The following is a 20544-nucleotide window of genomic DNA, read 5'->3' as shown; positions in this document are numbered from 1 at the left end:
ACACCCCCACCCCAATCTCCCACCCCTAAACCCACCCCCACCTCCCATCCCAACCTCACCCCCAGCCCCACCCCAACCTCCCACCCCTAAACCCACTCCCACCTCCCAACCCAACCCCACTTCCAACCTCAACCCCACCTCAACCTCACCCACCCACCTCCAACACCACCTCAATCCCACGCCCATCTCAACCCAAGCCCCACCTCCAACCCCACCCCCACCTCACCCCCAACCCCACCCCAACCTCACCCCACCCCCAACCTCACCCCACCCCAACCTCACCCCCACCTCCAACCTCACCCCCACCCCCAATCTCACCCCCAGCCCCAACCTCACCCGCAATCCCACCACCACCAACCTCCATCCCCACTCCTCCACCCACCTCCACGCCCCCACTTCCAACCCCCTCCCCTACCTCCACCCCCCCTACTTCCAACCCCTTCCCCCTCCAACACCCCCCACCTCCACCCAAGTGTCGGCTCCATTGGTTGATGAATGCTCCCGCAGTTGGTGACTTTTGGAGACTGTGAGGGTATTGGCGATATTCATCATGGCTGGCATCCTTGGCCAAGAGACTCCATTCGTTGACGGGTGTATAAATTAAAAACCGCACAGCTGTTAATCACCTCAGGTTTCACATCAGGTTTCCTTCAGTAAGAGCTGCTTTAGGTTAAGTCCAGTTCTCTGATGTTGGAACTGATCACTACAGCTGGGAGGTTTAAAATAGAAGAATTGTGAGTTGGGCAGACAAGGGTCTGTAATACAGAATGAACTTTGCTGTTGGTATATTAGGAGAGTTAAATGTGTTTTATTTCTGTTGCAGTGGCCTGGGTTACATTCTTGGGTCCGGAGTACTGAGATTGACTGGCGATTGGCACTGGGCGATGAGGGTAAGACCGATTGTTGTGTGATTAACACAGGCTTCTTTACTATGGTGTGATCGTTGCGGGGAGTTCTATCACTATAGTGAAATGCAACAACGTTCCCCCGGCACAAGGGGGAAATCCTAAATTCAGACCCACACCACCTTGCAGATACTCAGTGAGGAGGAGTAAGTTGAAGTGGAAATCAGTGGAGGTGATATTGACTTTGTGTGATAGTGTAAATTGGGTGAATGCCAGCCCGCATTCGATCCCTCCCAATTGTTATTTCCACTGAAGTCAATTGAATTGGAAATTGGGAGAGATGTAAAGCAGGAGGCTGATTGGCTAGCGCCCCTTTAACACTATTGCACAAAGTCAAAATGACCCCGAATCAGCTCTCACAGATTCAGTGTCACCGGACTTCCCTATAAGTGGACCCTGCGTCCCCTACAACCTGGAATGCACCGAATATCTAATTAGGTGAAAGTGTGACCCAGGGGCATTAATAACGAAACCCCTTGTTATGTGAATTGGTTTCTGTAATCTCACAGATGCTCCATGTACAGGTAGAGAGTCGAAGTATTGCCTGCCTTACGTTCAGCAAACTCACAGTCCATCCAGGTGTTAGAAACAGTTTAACACTGAGCTGTTAATCAATGGCATAATCTAATCCTCACACAGTCAGCACATGTCAAACACCGCAGATAGCCATTGACATGCTTTTGTGAAGGTGTCATGGAGTGTGCTGTATGTTGTTTGAGTAACGTCTCACACACTGGCCCAGAATTGCGGGCGGATGCCTCCGACCTGAAAAATTTCTACAAACTTACCTGGTGGTCCACGAGGTTCAGAGACTTGTGGTCCTAGGCCTATGTGGAGGCCCACGTATTCCAGGGACCTCGGCGCTTCACACCCGTCCCAGGGATACATGGGCCGGCCCAACCAATCCAAGTAGAGGTATTCCCATTCATACTTGTGGTGGTAACCAATAAGGGAATTAAGGGTTATGGGGAGCGGGCGGGTAAGTGGAGCTGAGTCCACGGCCAGATCAGCCATGATCTTGTTGAATGGCGGAGCAGGCTCGAGGGGCTAAATGGCCTACTTCTGTTCCTAATTCTGATGTTCTTATGTTATGAGTTCTGTATATACAGAATCACCATATTTGTGACTGGGAATACCCCAAAAAATACATTAAAAAAAATCACAATTACTCAAAAAAGAATTTCATTAATTATTTAAAACAAAAATGTAATTTCTTGAAAAATAAATTTACATATTGTAAAGGGTTTAAAAAGAACTTGCATTATTTCTCAGGTTTTTAAATGTTTAAATTATTGAAAAAATGTATTTCTCTGTCCTTTAAAAGTCTTACGCTGATAAAAGAAGGCCTTACGCCTGCTTTTATCAGTCGTAAGAATTTCACGGCCATTCGCTGGGCAGAAGTTGGACAAACAGGTCAACTCTCCGCCCGCCGGATGCGGCGGATGTCAAGCGGATTCTTGGCAGATCGCAAGTTCCGGGTTTAGGCACACGCCCTTCGCATACCTAAACCTGGAACATTGCAGGGACCCTAGGGCTTGTGGGCACTGTCAGGGCCACTGTCTTCTCAAACGTAAGGCAATGTGCAAAGCTTTCCCGGGAGGGTGCTAATTCCTGAACCGTCTAATGAGGGCTGTACCAAGTCTCCAGCTGGGCTGTACCAAGTCACATGCTGGACTGCACTAAGTCTCCAGCTGGGCTGTACCAAGTCATCCCATTAGCCGGTCCAGGCAGCGGGCGGTCGAGGGGATCGTTCACCTGACTGCCTGCCTCTCTTCCGCGCCTACATCCAAGCCAGGGTGTCCCTGGAGATGGAGATGGAGCACGCGGTGTCCACCGGTACGCTCGCGGCCTTCCGCGAGAGGTGGGCGCCGGAGGGACTGGAGTGCATTATTACCCCCGGCAACCAAATTTTAATTTGATTTTATATCTTTTAAAGTTTAATTTGTTTTAATTGCCGGTTTTAGTGTCCCCTTCCCCTTTTATTGGGGGCACTTGTAAATTTACAGTTTTAGGGCCCAAAAAAACCCCACAAAAAAAGCAACAAAAAAAAATACAAAAAGGGCCGTGATAAGTGTTTGGAGTGTCCCCCAGATCGGGGGGCACTTGATTTAACTGTTATTTTTGTTTTTCAACTAAAAGAGGTGTACCAAGTCACCAGCTGGACTGTACCAAGTCTCCAGCTGGGCTGTACCAAGTCACATGCTGGACTGTACCAAGTCACCAGCTGGGCTGTACCAAGTCACATGCTGGACTGTACCAAGTCACCAGCTGGACTGTACCAAGTCTCCAGCTGGGCTGTACCAAGTCACATGCTGGACTGTACCAAGTCACCAGCTGGACTGCACTAAGTCTCCAGCTGGGCTGTACCAAGTCACATGCTGGACTGTACCAAGTCTCCAGCTGGACTGCACTAAGTCTCCAGCTGGGTGGAAAATATGGGACAGCTCCTTGGAATACTTGAACAATATTTAACTATCGGGGATACCTTTAGATTTAAAGTACTTTCACAGGAGCATCTTTCCCCTCTGCAATTTTAGAGAGAAAAAAAGAATGACGTACATTTATATAGAGCCTTTCATGACCATCGGATGTCTCAAAGCGCTTTACAGCCAATGAAGTACTTTTCAGAGTGTAGTCACTGTTGTAATGTGGGAAATGCAACAGCCAATTTGCACACAGAAAGCTCCCACACACAGCAATGTGATAATGACCAGATAATCTATTTTTGAAATGTAGATTGAGGGATAAATATTGGCCGAGAAAACAACTATTGTGGCCTGTTCCTGATTATACTTTAAATATTTCCATTAGCAGCACGCTCGATTTGCTTGCCTCCACAGGTGACCCCATGTATCGGGCTCCTGGTCTTTCTCGTCCTCATCTTCCTGGTCCCAAACCCGCCTCGTGGAGCCTCAGAGAATCACACGGACTCACCGCTCGCCATAACCTCCTGGCAGCAGGATCTCAAGTACCTGTCCTGCAAGTAGGTGCTTCCTCCTCTGGTTCACTCGGAGTCTGGGGGGCGTTTTTACTACGTTTAAGGCAAATGCAGAGCTGTTGTTGTTGTTGTTGTTGTTGCTGCTGGGAATGAATAAAAAACGAAAGAACAATTTGAACAGGCGGAGGCAGCTGCTGCCAATGCGAGATCAGGAGTCAACCCATTGCCCCTGTCATGTGACACGCAGCCCAGTGCCAAACTTGGAATGGTAGAGTGGTGCAGCAGAGAAACCAGCTATTCCACCCCGTCATGTTCCTGCTTGTTCCTCGAGCCTCCAAGTCTAACACAACTTTCCCGCTTGCTTCCCCTTCCCTTTAACACTCCTCTTCTTAAACCCAGTCTACTTTAATACTTTAATTGCGCTCTCCAGTTCTACCCATGTACCCGTTAATCACACTCTTTCCATGTACCCATTAATCACACTCTCCCCACATACCCATTAATCACACTCTCCCCATGTACCCGTTAATCACACTCTCCCCATGTACCCGTTAATCACACTCTCCCCATGTACCCATTAATCACACTCTCTCCATGTACCCGTTAATCACACTCTCCACATGTACCCATTAATCACACTCTCCCCATGTACCCATTAATCACACTCTCCCCATGTACCCGTTAATCACACTCTCCCCATGTACCCGTTAATCACACTCTCCCCATGTACCCGTTAGTCACACTCTCCCCATGTACCTATTAATCACACTCTCCCCATGTACCCATTAATCACACTCTCCCCATGTACCCATTAATCACACTCTCCCCATGTGCCCATTAATCACACTCTCCCCATGTACCCGTTAATCACACTCTCCCCATGTACCCGTTAATCACACTCTTCCCACGTACCCGTTAATCACACTCTCCCCATGTACCTATTAATCACACTCTCCCCATGTACCCATTAATCACACTCTCCCCATGTACCCATTAATCACACTCTCCCCATGTACCCATTAATCACACTCTCCCCATGTACCCATTAATCACACTCTCCCCATGTACCCATTAATCACACTCTCCCCATGTACCCATTAATCACACTCTCCCCATGTACCCGTTAATCACACTCTCCCCATGTACCCGTTAATCACACTCTCCCCATGTACCCATTAATCACACTCTCCCCATGTACCTATTAATCACACTCTCCCCATGTACCCATTAATCACACTCTCCCCATGTACCCATTAATCACACTCTCCCCATGTACCCATTAATCACACTCTCCCCATGTACCCGTTAATCACACTCTCCCCATGTACCCATTAATCACACTCTCCCCATGTACCCGTTAATCACACTCTCCCCATGTACCTATTAATCACACTCTCCCCATGTACCCATTAATCACACTCTCCCCATGTACCCATTAATCACACTCTCCCCATGTACCTATTAATCACACTCTCCCCATGTACCCATTAATCACACTCTCCCCATGTACCCATTAATACTCCTCGTTCTCAGGTTTAAAAGTTCTTATCGACTCTGCTTCAACAGCTCATGGCAGAGAATTCTACAATCTAGCCACCCTTTGTGTAAAGTAATTTTCTAATCCCTTCTTTAGTTTTTGAGATTATCATAAATTTGTGCATGCTGATTATTATCTCCCCAGTGGAAACAACCTCTCACTGGTTATCTTATTATAACCCTTCATAATCTTGAAGCCCTCTATCAAGTCACCCCTTAACCTTCTCAGCTCCAGTGAAAAGCCTGAACTTCTCAAGTCTCTCTTAGCAATAGTAACCCCTCGTCCCTGGTAACGTCCCAGTGAATCTACACTGACCCTTTCCTTTTGCTTTTATCTCCTTCCTAGAATGGGATACCCAAAACTACACACAGTGCTCTAACTGCAGCCTAACCAAGATCTTGTATAAGTTGAGCGTTACTTCTTTGCGTTTGCATTCTACAACTCGAGGTACTAAACCAAACACTTCCATTTTCCTTTTTATGGCCTTATCCACTTGCACTGACCTGTGCATCAGCTCAACAAGGCTTCTCTGCCCCTTTACTCCATTAGAAATGTTATCGCTTACAATGATCCTCCGTTCTCTATTCTTATGTTCCATGTTTTCTCAATTGAACTGAACTGTACCTGCCACCTGTCTGCCCAACCTGCCAGCCTAACTCTATTCTGCAGTTAGAAACTGTTACATGTTGCCTCTTTCTTATCTCCTTGCACACCATGGTGGCCAGATAAACTCTGCCTGCCTTTTTAGGAAGATTTCAGTTTGTTCGATTTAACGCCGCACCTCAAAGAACTTTTTTCAAATTTGTCCCTTTTTGTGCTCCTCGACAGACTGCCACAGCTCATTAGAAAGTAGTAACTGCCGGCCTCATTCAAAGAGGCACCAATGTACTAGTAATGAAGCCTATATAAGTTCAACTTAATCTCAAGCCTGTTACTGGGCATACAACAATAACAAACCTCACAACATATGGAATTATACAGACTGAGCCTCTCATGAACAATATCTCATTTAAAGGGGCAGCTACCAGACCAAAGCATGACAGAGCTACTTGATGTTTGTTGCAAATTCCATTTACATATTTCTAGTCTGACAAACTGCCTTTTATCCCTACCCTTTGCTCCAGCTACCTCTCCATCCATGTGACCATATTCCTCGTAATTCCATGAGCAATAACCTTTACCATAAGTCTCTTAGTACCTGATCAAATGGTTTTTGAAAATCCACTATTTTCTATCCTCTCTGTTTCTTGCGGACATGAGGTAAAGCCATCTATGACGTCAATAAAAACAAACCTAAAAAAATCGTAACTAACTCAGTTACGCTGGCGCAGATTCCTTGGGGAAACTTTAATTAAAAAATTTACACCAAAAAAAGTGGCGAGCGCCAAAGAAAAACCGCGTAAATTTCAGTTCTGCAGGGAGGGGATTCCTGTACGGGCTGCTCCTGCACACTCTCCACATTGTCATCCTTGTCTGCTGTCCGGACACACCATGGCGCACCATCTTGCCGTCCGGAGGAGGCGGGGGTCCCCGATGGAGGGCTCTCTACGCGGGAGTCCTCTCTTTGTCTATCGGGCTCAATCAACACTAGACTTCCAGAGGTCATACTTAATCAATCTCAGAGAGTTCTTTGAAGATTTCCCCGAGGAGGCTCAAGTTGTGAGGCGGCGGCTCCTGAGGGAGGTTTTGGGGCTTGGCGCCGATGAGGAATTCCGTCCAGACGGCATCGCCCCACGTGCCTGAGCCTCCTCGACAGAATCAGGGCCATCTCAAGAGCTCCACAAACCTGTGAGCATACTCACAGGTGCATACATTACAAGTATAAACACAGACCATTGTTGCCATAGTTAGGGGCCTGCTGATCTGAGTTGCGAACAATCACTGCAGAATTTTCAGGAACAGTAGCATAGTGGTTATGTTACTGGACTAGTGGAGACTGGAGACACAAATTCAAATCCCACCACGGCAGCCGGGGAATTTAAATTCAGTTAATTAAATAAATCTGGAGCAAAAAAACTAGAGTCAGTAATGGTAACCATGAAACTGCCGGATTGTTGTAAAAACCCATCTGGTTCACTGATGTTCCTTTAGGGAAGGAAATCTGCCGCCCTTACCCGGTCTGGCCTATATGTGACTCCAGACCCACAGCAATGTGGTTGACTCTTAACTGTCCTCTGAAATGGCCCAGCGAGCCGCTCAGTTGTACCAAACCGCTACGACAAAGTCACTGTGGCAGAACCTTCACCACACGGACTGTAGCGGTTCAAGAAGGTGGCTCACCACCACCTTCTCGAGGGCAATTAGGGACGGGCAACAAATGCCGGCCTTGCCAGCGATGCCCACATCCTGAGAATGAATAAAAAAAACAAAACGAAACGAAGCCGAGCCTGTAGGCTCCAGAGCTGAGAGAGCTGGGAGGACTATAGGCACTGAATTGAAGTACGAAGGGTGATGTGGGCTGTGTGTCAGCCGTGCCTCAGTGGGTCGCACTCTCACCTCGCAGCCAGAAGGTTGTGGGTTCAAGTTCAGATTTGAGCACATAAATCTCGGCTGACACTCCCAGTGCAGTACTGAGGGAGTGCCGAGGCCCAGTCTGCTCCCTCAGGTGGACCGAAAAGATTCCATGGCACTATTTGAAGAAGAGCAGGGGAGTTATCCCCGGTGTCCTGGTCAATATTTATCCCTCAACAAACACCTAAAACAGATTATGTGGCCATTGTCTCATTGTTGTTTATGGGATTTTGCTGTACAAATACTGGCTGCTTGTTTCCCACAATACAACGGCGACTACACTTCAAAAGTACTTTGTTGGCTGTAAAGCTCTTTGGGACTGGAGTGGAGCCTCAGAGGTGAGAGGGCTACCAACTGAGCCACGGCTGAGATTTAATTAGTCAGATATAAAGCTCCAAATTAAGCTAGTCACTTCCAGCAAGTGCACACACAAAACCAACCACAAATAACCGACTGCAGATAATGGGAAAGTAAACATTGGTTGCAATCAGAACTCAGCTTTGAGCAGGAAGGTTTCAATCGCAACCAGACAGCGCCACCCTGTGGACACAGAGACAACTGGCAGTTTATTTTCCCTGTTATTTATCTCTCCTCTACTTCTGAAAACATTGATTGTTGCTATGCTACGGTGAAGAGCCGTGAATGCTGACTGCCCTCTGGCACCCGACCCCCGTCCTCAGGTGCAAATCTAGACTGTGGAGCGCATCGCAGAGGGGCTTGGTCCTGAACACCAGCACACCCTCACACACACACACAGACTCGCTCACACACGCAAACACGCTCTCACACACACACACGCTCACACACACACACACATACACGCACACACACACATACATACTCACAACTCACACACATACATATTCACACACACACTCATTCACACATACATACTCACACTTACACTCACACACCATATTCACACACTCACTCACACACTCATTCACATATTCACTCACACACTCACTCACATACTCACTCACACGCATACTTACACACTCAAACATACATACTCACAGTTACACTCACATTCACACCCACAGTCACACCCACTTACACACTCACACACGCATACACTCATACACACGCACTCACACTCACTCACACCCACCTACACACTCACACAAGCACTCACACCCACCTATACACTCACACTCACACAAACATACATGCTCACACTTACACTCACACCCACATTCACACTCACACCCACATACATCATCATAGGCAGTCTCTCGAAATCGAGGAAGACTTGCTTCCACTCCTAAAGTGAGTTCTTTGGTGGCTGAACAGTCCAATACGGGCACCACAAACCCTGTCACAGGGACAGATATTCGTCGGGGAAAGGCAGGGGGGCACTGATTTACCACATGCTCCTTCCGCTGCCTGCGCCTGACCTCTTCATGCTCGCAGCGTTGAGATTCAAAGAGCTCAGCGCCCTCCCGGATGCACTTTCTCCACCTCGGGCGGTCTTCAGCCAGGATCTCCCAGGTGTCAGTGGTGATGTCACACTTCACCAGGGAGGCTTTGAGGGTGTCCTTGTACCGTTTCTGCTGCCCACCTTTGGCTTGTTTGCCATGATGGAGCTCCGCATATAGCAGTTGTTTAGGGAGTCTCGTGTCTGGCATGCGAACTAAGTGGCCTGCCCAGCGAAGCTGATCTATCATGGTCAGTGCTTCAATACTGGGGATGTTAGCCTGGGTGAGGACACTGATGTTGGTGCGTCTGTCCTCCCAGGGGATTTGCAGTATCTTGCGGAGACATTGTTGGTGATGTATCTCCAGCGACTTGATATGTCTTCTGTAAGTCGTACATGTCTCTGACCCATATAGGAGGGCGGGAATTACTGCAGCCCTGTAGACCATGAGCTTGGTGGTAGATTTGAGGACCTGGTCTTCAAACACTCATTTCCTCAGACGGCCGATGGCTGCACTGGCGCACTGGAGGCAATGTTGAATCTCCGCATCAATGTCTGCCTTTGTTGACAAGAGGCTCCCGAGATATGGGAAATGGTCCACGTTGTCGAAGGCCGCGCCGTGAATCTTGATGACTGGGGGGTAGTGCTGTGCGGTGAGGACAGGCTGGTGGAGGACATTTGTCTTACGGATGTTAAGCGTAAGGCCCATGCTTTCATATGCCTCGGTGAATACATCGACTATATCCTGGAGTTCAGTCTCCGAATGTGCGCAGACGCAGGCATCACACACACACACACTCACACCCACATACATATTCACACTCACTCACACACACACCTACACACACTCCCACATACACACACACGTGCACTCACACACAGACACTCACACGCACATTCACACACACTCACATACACGTACACACACACTCACACACACTTACATTCACACACACACTTACTCACACACACTCACACACACCCACCCACACACATGCACCCACACACACACACACACCCACTCATACACACCCACACACACACCCACTCACACACACACACCCACTCACACACACACACACACACACACACACCCACTCACACACACACACACACACACCCACTCACACACACACACACACCCACTCTCACACACACACACACACACACTCACACACACACACCCACACACACACACCTATTCACACACACACACACACACCCACTCACACACACCCACACACACACACTCACACACACACACACACACCCACACACACACTCATACTCACCCACCCACACACACACCCACCCGTACGCACCCACTCACACACACCCTCTCACGCACACACACCCACACACACGCCCACACACACACACACCCACTCGCACACACACACCCACACAGACACACACACACACACACACACACACACACACACTCATACACACCCACCCACTCACACACACCCTCTCACACACCCTCTCACACACACCCACATACCCACTCACACACACACACACACACACCCACTCTCACACACACACACACACACACCCACTCACACACACACACACCCACAAACCCCCCCCCCACACACACACACACACACACCCACTCACACACACACTCACACACACACACACACACACACACACACCCACTCACACACACACACACACACACACCCACAAACCCCCCCACACACACACACACACACTCACACACTCACTCACACCCCCCCCCGCTATCCCGTGGAGTGGGGTCAGGGATAGTGATGAGGAGCAGGTGCCCTGACTCCTGCGTGTTTCTACTCCTAACCTAAGGCCCTGAGTTGTCCCGCACTGACTGTTGCCCTATTTCAGGCTAGCGAAAGGTGGGGCTTCCATTCCATGCATCGCCGCAGTGGGTAAATGATCCCCTATACTGCCCGGGTGCTGGCTGTTTAAACATCTCCTGAGTGCAGCCCAGGTAGGAATGCCTGCCGGGAGAGTCACAGGCAGGGGACAGAACCCACTGGGCATTGGGTAAAGAAAGCAAATCCCAGTGGCTTGTGTAGACAGTGCTCACTCAGCCCGGGAGACACTTGGTGGAATTTTAAATCAGGGGGAGGTAACTTGGCAAAGATGCGAAATCCGACACCAAGCTGCAATCTTTTGGGGGATTGTCAATGGTTCCCGGCTGCGGCCTTTGACCACAGGCTTCCCCGCCTGGTGGCTGACCAACCTTCAATCTGGCCGGACGCGAGTGGGAAACAGAGTAAGAGAATGATAACAAGGTCCTGCCATTAAATTCGGCCGGGTCTCCGTGTCCCTGGGATTTCCAGCTTTCCCACCCTGTTAATGTTCCCCCCCACCCCGAGCGCTGCCTCCAACTGCCCAGGAGATCCGTGATATAAACCTCCAGCCACAGTGCGCCCCCTCGAGCAGAAATACTCAACTAGAGCGCACACAGACTTTATAAGGCAAATGCAATATTATTTGTAGAAGTCATGTGACCAGATGTCACGTGATCAGGCAACACATGGTGAGAAGTCATGTGGTGAGATGGTCACATGACCGTACCTCCAGGAATGGCTACGACCAGAGTTGGTAATACTACCCGGGAGAAAAGGTGATGTCTTTCGAGGCATCAGGGAGCAGGGTTTTTGCTCGAGTGAATGCTTTGGAGGGAGGGGGTGAGTGAGGGAGTGATTTGGGGGATGAGTAAATGGCGAAACTGAGCTCATTTTGAAGATTGAGGCAAGGCAATGAAGGATAGGGCTTGTAATTTGTTTCTGTGGGAGGCAGAGCGCTGCGAGAGAGCAGAGTCTGGCCTAGTTAGTGTGAGAGAGAGAGTAGGAGGCGGGGAAAGAAGGAAAATATAGAAATGATGTCGCTGAGGCGTGAGTTCGGGGTCGGAGAGGCCTATAAAGGCCGCAATTCAGCAGTCGGGAGGTGCGTCGCTGAGGCGTGAGTCCGGGGTCAGCGAGAGGCCTATAAAGGCGGAGCTTGTGCAGCTACAGGGAGAAGGCAAAAAAGAAGTAGAAAGAAACAGAAAGGTAACGTCACAGCCAAGGAGGTAAGTGATTGGCTGGTGATTGGTGAGTAGTTTTTCTTTTTCTCTTCTATAACAGTGAGTAAACTTCAGCATTGTTGTTGCCAATTTAAGTGTATCTAAGGGTTAAGTCATGGCAGGAGAGCTCGGTCATGTGATATGCTCCTCCTGTACCATGTGGGAACTCAGGGACACTTCTGGTATCCTGACTACTACGTGTGCGGGAAGTGTATCCGCGTCCAGCTCCTGACGGTTCGCTTTGCGGAATTGGAGTTGAGGGTGGATTTACTCTGGAGCATCCATGATGCTGAGAATGATGTGAGTAGCACGTGTCGCGAGTTGGTCTTACCGCAGGTGAAGGGTCCACAGCCAGCGAGGGAATGGAAGACCAGCAGGAAGAGCAGTGCAAGGAAGGTAGTGCAGGGGTCCCCTGCGGTCATCTCCCTGCAAAACAGATGCACCGCTTTGAGTACTGTTGAGAGGGATGACTCATCAGGGGAGGGCAGCAGCAGCCAAGTTCATGGCACCGTGGCTGGCTCTGTTGCACAGGAGGGCAGGAAAAAGAGTGGGAGAGCGATAGTGATAGGGGATTCAATTGTGAGGGGAATAGATAGGCGTTTCTGCAGCCGCAACCAAGACTCCAGGATGGTATGTTGCCTCCCTGGTGCAAGGGTCAAGGATGTCTCGGAGCGGGTGCAGGACATTCTGAAAAGGGAGGGTGAACAGCCAGTTGTTGTGGTGCACATTGGTATCAACGATATAGGTAAAAAAAGGGATGAGGTCCTACGAGACGAATTTAAGGAGCTAGGAGCTAAATTAAAACGTAGGACCTCAAAAGTAGTAATCTTGGGATTGCTACCAGTGCCACGTGCTAGTCAGAGTAGGAATCGCAGGATAGCTCAGATGAATACGTGGCTTGAGCAGTGGTGCAGCAGGGAGGGATTCAAATTCCTGGGGCATTGGAACTGGTTCTGGGGGAGGTGGGACCAGTACAAACCGGACAGTCTGCACCTGGGCAGGACCGGAACCAATGTCCTAGGGGGAGTGTTTGCTACTGCTGTTGGGGAGGAGTTAAATTAATATGGCAAGGGGATGGGAACCAATGCAGGGAGACAGAGGGAAACAAAGTGGAGACAAAAACAAAAGACAGAAAGGAGATGAGTAAAAGTGGAGGGCAGAGAAACCCAAGGCAAAAAACAAAAAGGGCCACTGTACAGCAAAATTCTAAAGGGTCAAAGTGTAATAAAAAGGCAAACATGAAAGCTCGGTGCCTCAATGCAAGGAGTATTCGGAACCCAGGAGAGGGCTCTGAGCTAGTTAGAGTGGGTGAGAGCTCAGATGAATAGGACCCCAAGAAAGAATGCAAAAGGCAGGAGGCAACAGAGCAGAGTAGCACTGGGGTAAGTGTAAACCACAAGGTGATAGGAAGGGACAATATATATGAATACAAAGGGGCTGCAGGAGGGGTCAAAACTAAAAATCATGGTTTAAAAACTAGTATTAAAACACTCGACCTAAACGCACGCAGCATTCGAAATAAAGTAAATGAGTTGACGGCACAAATCATTACAAATGGGTATGATTTAGTGGCCATTACAGAAACGTGGCTGCAGGGTGGCCAAGACTGGGAATTAAACATACAGGGGTATCTGACAATTCGGAAAGATAGATAAGAAGGGAAAGTAGGTGGGCTAGCTCTGTTAATAAAGGATGATATCAGGGCAGTTGTGAGAGACGATATTGGCTCTAATGAACAAAATGTTGAATCATTGTGGGTGGAGATTAGAGATAGTAAGGGGAAAAAGTCACTGGTGGGTGTAGTTTATAGGCCCCCAAATAATAACTTCAGGTGGGGCGGGCAATAATCAAGGGAATAATGGTGGCATGTGAAAAAGGAACGGCAGTAATCATGGGGGATTTTAACCTACATATCGATTGGTCAAATCAAATCGCACGGGGTAGCCTGGAGGAGGAATTCATAGAATGCATACGGGATTGTTTCTTAGAACAGTATGTTACAGAACCTACAAGGGAGTAAGCTATCTTAGATCTGGTCCTGTGTAATGAGACAGGAATAATAAACGATCTAGTAAAAGATCCTCTCGGAATGAGTGATCACAATATGGTTGAATTTGTAATACAGATTGAGGGTGAGGAAGTTGTGTCAGAAACGAGCGTACTATGCTTAAACAAAGGGGACTACAGTGGGATGAGGGCAGAGTTGGCTAAAGTAGACTGGAAACACAGACTAAACGGTGGCACAATTGAGGAACAGTGGAGGACTTTTAAGGAGCTCTTTCATAGTGCTCAACAAAAATCTATTCCAGTGAAAAAGAAGGGCGGTAAGAGAAGGGATAACCAGCCAAAGGAAGTAAAGGAGAGTATCAAATTAAAAACCAACGCGTATAAGGTGGCCAAGGTTAGTGGGAAACTAGAAGATTGGGAAAATTTTAAACGACAGCAAAGAATGACTAAGAAAGCAACAAAGAAAGGAAAGATAGATTACGAAAGTAAACTTGCGCAAAACATAAAAACAGATAGTAAAAGCTTTTACCGACATATAAAACGGAAAAGAGTGACTAAAGTAAATGTTGGTCCCTTAGAAGATGAGAAGGGGGATTTAATAATGGGAAATGTGGAAATGGCTGAGACCTTAAACAATTATTTTGCTTCGGTCTTCACAGTGGAAGACACAAAAACCATGCCAAAAATTGCTGGTCACGGGAATGTGGGAAGGGAGGACCTTGAGATAATCACTATCACTAGGGGGGTAGTGCTGGACAGGCTAATGGGACTCAAGGTAGACAAGTCCCCTGGTCCGGATGAAATGCATCCCAGGGTATTAAAAGAGATGGCGGAAGTTATAGCAGAGGCATTCGTTATAATCTACCAAAATTCTCTGGAGTCTGGGGAGGTACCAGCGGATTGGAAAGCAGCTAATGTAACGCCTCTGTTTAAAAAAGGGGGCAGACAAAAGGCAGGTAACTATAGGCCGGTTAGTTTAACATCTGTAGTGGGGAAAATGCTTGAAGCTATCATTAAGGAAGAAATAGTGGGACATCTAGATAGGAATAGTGCAATCAAGCAGAAGCAACATGGATTCATGAAGGGGAAATCATGTTTAACTAATTTACTGGAATTCTTTGAGGATATAACGCGCATGGTGGATAGAGGTGTACCGAAGGATGTGGTGTATTTAGATTTCCAAAAGGCATTCGATAAGGTGCCACATAAAAGGTTACTGCAGAAGATAAAGGTACGCGGAGTCAGAGGAAATGTATTAGCATGGATAGAGAATTGGCTGGCGAACAGAAAGCAGAGAGTCGGGATAAATGGGTCCTTTTCGGGTTGGAAATCGGTGGTTAGTGGTGTGCCACAGGGATCGGTGCTGGGACCACAATTGTTTACAATATACATAGATGACCTGGAAGAGGGGACAGAGTGTAGTGTAACAAAGATTAGGGGAAAGCGGGTTGTGTAGAGGACACAGAGAGGCTGCAAAGAGATTTAGATAGGTTAAGCGAATGGGCTAAGGTTTGGCAGATGGAATACAATGTTGGAAAATGTGAGATCATCCACCTTGGAAAATAAAACAGTAAAAGGGAATATTATTTGAATGGGGAGAAATTACAACATGCTGTGGTGCAGAGGGACCTGGGGGTCCTTGTGCATGAATCCCAAAAAGTTAGTTTGCAGGTGCAGCAGTTAATCAGGAAGGTGAATGGATTGTTGGCCTTCATTGCGAGAGGGATGGAGTACAAAAGCAGGGAGGTCCTGCTACAACTGTATAGGATATTGGTGAGGCCGCACCTGGAGTACTGCATGCAGTTTTGGTCACCTTACTTAAGGAAGGATATACTGGCTTTGGAGGGGGTACAGAGACGATTCACTAGGCTGATTCCGGAGATGAGGGGGTTACCTTATGATGATAGGTTGAGTAGACTGGGTCTTTACTCGTTAGAGTTCAGAAGGATGAGGGGTGATCTTATAGAAACATTTAAAATAATGAAAAGGATAGACAAGATAGAGGCAGAGAAGTTGTTTCCACTGGTCGGGGAGACTAGAACTAGGGGGCACAGCCTCAAAATACGGGGGAGCCAATTTAAAACCGAGTTGAGAAGGAATTTCTTCTCCCAGAGGGTTGTGAATCTGTGGAATTCTCTGCCCAAGGAAGCAGTTGAGGCTAGCTCATTGAATGTATTCAAATCATAGATAGATTTTTAACCAATAAGGGAATTAAGGGTTACGGGGAGTGGGCGGGTAAGTGGAGCTGAGTCCATGGCCAGATCAGCCATGATCTTTTCGAATGGCGGAGCAGGCTCGAGGGGCTAGCTGACCTACTCCTGTTCCTAATTCTTATGTTCTTATATTCTTATGTGCTGTCTCATTCTGCAAATGTATACATGAGTAACAGAACTGTGTGCCTTTAAGTGAAGAGGTAGCTAGCCAACAAATGTCTATGGCCACACTAGTCTGAAAATGCCTGATCTTGGAAGTTAAGGCCTGGTTAGTACTTGGATGGGAGACCACCTGGGAATACCAGGTGCAGTAGGCTTTTGCTGCCGCCACAGGCTGCTTACAGCCCCACACACTCACACTGCCGTTAATCAATCCACATCCTTTGTGCTGCTTGCTCCCGCACTCTCTCTCTCTCTCTCTTTCCATTGACCATTTCTTTGCTGCACATTCTCCTGTTGCTACACAAACACAAGGGGGTCTACACACGGGGAAAAGCAGATGAGATTAAGACAGCAAAGAAACACACACTGCTGGAGGGGGCCCAGGACACAGCAGCAAAGAGGAGAGACAAGGTGCAGAGAAAACTAGGAGGGACAAACAGCAACAAAACAGAGAATAATGTAGAAAGAGCAGCAATTAGATGGCTCTTAGCAAAGTGACAAATTATACCCTTTGTGACTGTAACTGAGGTAAACTATCCCTCCTCGTCCTTCCTGACCTGTCTGCAGCCTTTGACACGGTTGACCACTCCATCCTCCTCCAACGCCTCTCCACCGATGTCCAGCTGGGTGGGACTGCACTCGACTGGCTCCATTCTTATCTACTAATGGTAGCCAGAGAATCACCTGCAACGGCTGCTCTTCCGGCCCCTGCATTGTTAACTCTCAAGTCCCCCAAGGAACTATCCTTGGGCCCCTAACGTTTTCTCATCTAAACGCTGCCCCTCGGCGACATCATCTGTAAACACAGGATCAGTTTCCACATGTACGCTGATGGCCCCCAGCTCTACATCACCACCACTTCTCTCGACACCTTCACGGTCTCTACATCCAGCACTGGATGAGTAGAAATATTGGGATGACTGAAGCCATTGTCTTTGGTTCCCACGTTAAAATCCGTTCCCCAGCCACCGACTCCATCCCTCTCCCTAGAATCTGCCTGAGGCTGAACTCAACTGTTTGCAATCTTGGCTTCATCGCTGACCCTGAAATGAGCTCCCAACCACATATCCGCGCCATATCTAAGATCGCCTATTTCCACCTTCGTAACATCTCCTGACCCTGTTCTGACTCAGCTCATCTGCGGCTGAAACCCTCATCTGTGCCTTTGTTACTTCCAGACTCGACTATTCCAACACACTCCTGGCTGGCCTCCACATTCTACCCTATGTTCAGGCCATCCAAAACTCTGCTGCCAGTGTCCTAACTCGCACCAAGTCCCGCTCACCCATCACCCCTGTGCTCGCTGACCTACATTGGCTCACGGGTAAGCAACGCCTTGATTTTAAAATTCTCAATCTTGTTTTCAAATCCCTCCATGGCCTCGCCCCTCGCTATCTCTGTAATCTCCTCCAGCCCCACAACCCCCTGAGATATCTGCGCTTCTCTAAATCTGGCTCTTGGGAGCGTCCCTGATTTTAATCACTCAGCCATTAGTGGCCATGCCTTCAGCTGCCTGGGCCCTCAGCTCTGGAATTCCCTCCTAAACCTCTCTATCTCTCTACCTCTCTCTCCTCCTTTAAGTTGCCCCTTAAACCCTGCCTCTTTGACCAAGCTTATGGTCATCTGCTCTAATTTCTCATTATGTGGCTTGGTGTCAAATGTTGTTTTATACCGCTCCTATGAAGTGCCTTGGGACGTTTTACTACTTTAAAGGTGCTATATAAATGCAAGTTGTTGTTGTAAAAAGCAACACTATCTTGCATGCTGCTGCAATGCCCGTGTGTTAATGCGACCAGTGTTGCCACATGGGGTTATGATATAGTGGCTGTAACGGAGACCTGGCTTAAACACGGGCAGCAATGGGAATTAAACATTCCTGGCTGCAATGTAATAACATTTGTAAATCACGTGTGACCTGATGTCACGTGATCAGGCATCACATGGTCCGATCTCATGTGGTGAGATGGTCACATGACCACACCTCCAGGAACGGCTTTAACCAGAGTTGGCAACACTACCCGGGAGAAAAGGCTGTTCCCTGATTCTGTATTTTGAGGCATCAGGGAGCAGTGTTTTTGCCCAAGTGAGAGATTTGGGGAGGGGAGGGGAGGGGAGGGGAGGGGAGTGATAGAATGGAGAAACAAAGGTACTTTTGAAGCTTGTGGTGAGGCAATGAATGGCTTGTAGTTTGTTTCTGTGGGAGGCAGTGAGCCTGAGAGAGAGAGAGTGGGAGATGGGGGCAGGAAAACCTAGAAATTCTGTGTTGTATGCTTCTATGAATATAAAGGCTAGCAAAGAACAATGAGCGACAGGACTGTGTGCCTTTCAGTAAAGAGACAGCCAGTCAGTCAATGCCTCTGAGCGCACTGGTCTGAGCATGCTCAGAGGGCTGTGGGAGGGGCTGGAGTGAGCAGGTGCTGCTTGGAGCCTGATTACTGCAGGGAGTTTGGGAAAAGTTGGTGATGGGTTTTTGGGTTGTTTTTTGGGAGTTTGGGGCCTTTTGTTCCAGAAACAGCCAGATTGGTGCAGAGGGGCTCGGAGTGCCTGGCCCCTCACAGGACAATATTCCCACAATAGATTTAATCAGGGGAGAAATTGTTGGGGGAAGGGAATAAAAGGCCCAAGGATTGGGGCCGGGACTCCAGGAGGTTTGGGAAGGGGAACACGGTGGTGGTTCAGTGCGATGATAAGGGGACATGAGCTTGGGATATTATCCAGGCTGTGCACGAGGACTGCGGCGAGGGAAGCTGCTTTGCCGGCCCACCAAAGCTCAACGTTGGGTTTGAGGTGATGGGCAGTGGCCCAGAGGAGGTGGAAAGACTTTTACTGAGTTTGAAGGTTGGAGATAAGTTCTTGGATGTATCTCTGCTGTATTCTAAAGAGGTGCCGGTCTCATTCTTAAACCTACCCGTTTATATTGAGGTCGATGTGCTAATGAATGAATTGGAGTCGTGAGAGATTAAAATCTGCTGGGCCATAGAGAGGAGATATTATCCAGGAAGGTGGGTAGCTGATGGAACCCGTTATGTGAAGGTGCGGTTCCCAGAGGGGGTGAGGTTACTGCCGTATAGCATGGAATTCGAGACAATGGAAGGAGTGCAGTACTTCCTGGTCCTGCACGGTAACCAGGTGAGGTGAGTGATTGGGGAGCGAGTCAATGGGAACACTAAGATATGTTTAAAACCTGAGGCAAGGCAATGAAGGGTAGGGATTGTTTCTGTGGAAGGCATAGCACCGAGAGAGAAAGAGAGTGAGTGGGGAAGGGAGTGTTCGGGTCAGATGTCATGTGGTGGGAATGTTGTGACATGGGGTTATGATAGAGTGGCTATCACAGAGACCTGGTTTAAAAATGGACAGGAATGGGAATTAAACATTCCTGGCTACAATGTAATAACATTTGTAGAGGTTGTATGACCGGTTGTCACGTGATCAGGCATCACATGGTCAGATCTCATGTGGTGAGTGTTATGTATCTGGACTTGTATATACTCTCTACAGCCACCAGAGGGCTCATTCCCCGGAGGCCTAAGGGATCTCATAATCCCTTGGGAGCACAGGTATTTAAGTGTGCTTCACAGGTTGGAGAGGCACTCTGGAGACCTGCAATAAAAGACCAAGGTGTCACATTACTTTGAGCTCACAGTTTTCAGTTTGACACTTTCTCCATACACTAGTGAGATGGTCACATGACCACACCTCCAGGAATGTCTCCAGCCAGAGTTGGCAACACTACCCGGGAGGTAAGGCCACTCCCCGATTGTCTGTTTTGAGGCATCAGAGAGCAGCGTTTTTGCCCAAG

At 48.3% G+C, this 20544-nt stretch overlaps 1 protein-coding gene across 2 annotated transcripts in view; it reads left to right on the top strand.

Annotated features, from left to right (window-relative positions):
• The window catches only part of LOC139226535 (protein spinster homolog 3-like), a 184616-nt gene that overhangs the window by 35658 nt on the left and 128414 nt on the right, over positions 1-20544 (top strand). For both annotated transcript variants that reach the window (XM_070857369.1, XM_070857368.1), the window contains exons 5-6: positions 824-890; positions 3746-3888. In XM_070857369.1, the coding sequence (XP_070713470.1) occupies positions 824-890; positions 3746-3888 (210 nt within the window). The remainder of the gene's footprint in view (positions 1-823; positions 891-3745; positions 3889-20544) is intronic.

This window comes from Pristiophorus japonicus, chromosome 16 (assembly GCF_044704955.1).
Source record: "Pristiophorus japonicus isolate sPriJap1 chromosome 16, sPriJap1.hap1, whole genome shotgun sequence".
Lineage (NCBI taxonomy): Eukaryota > Metazoa > Chordata > Chondrichthyes > Pristiophoridae > Pristiophorus > Pristiophorus japonicus.
Note: the sequence above shows the minus strand (reverse complement) of the source record. Positions and strands in the feature narration are given on the sequence as shown.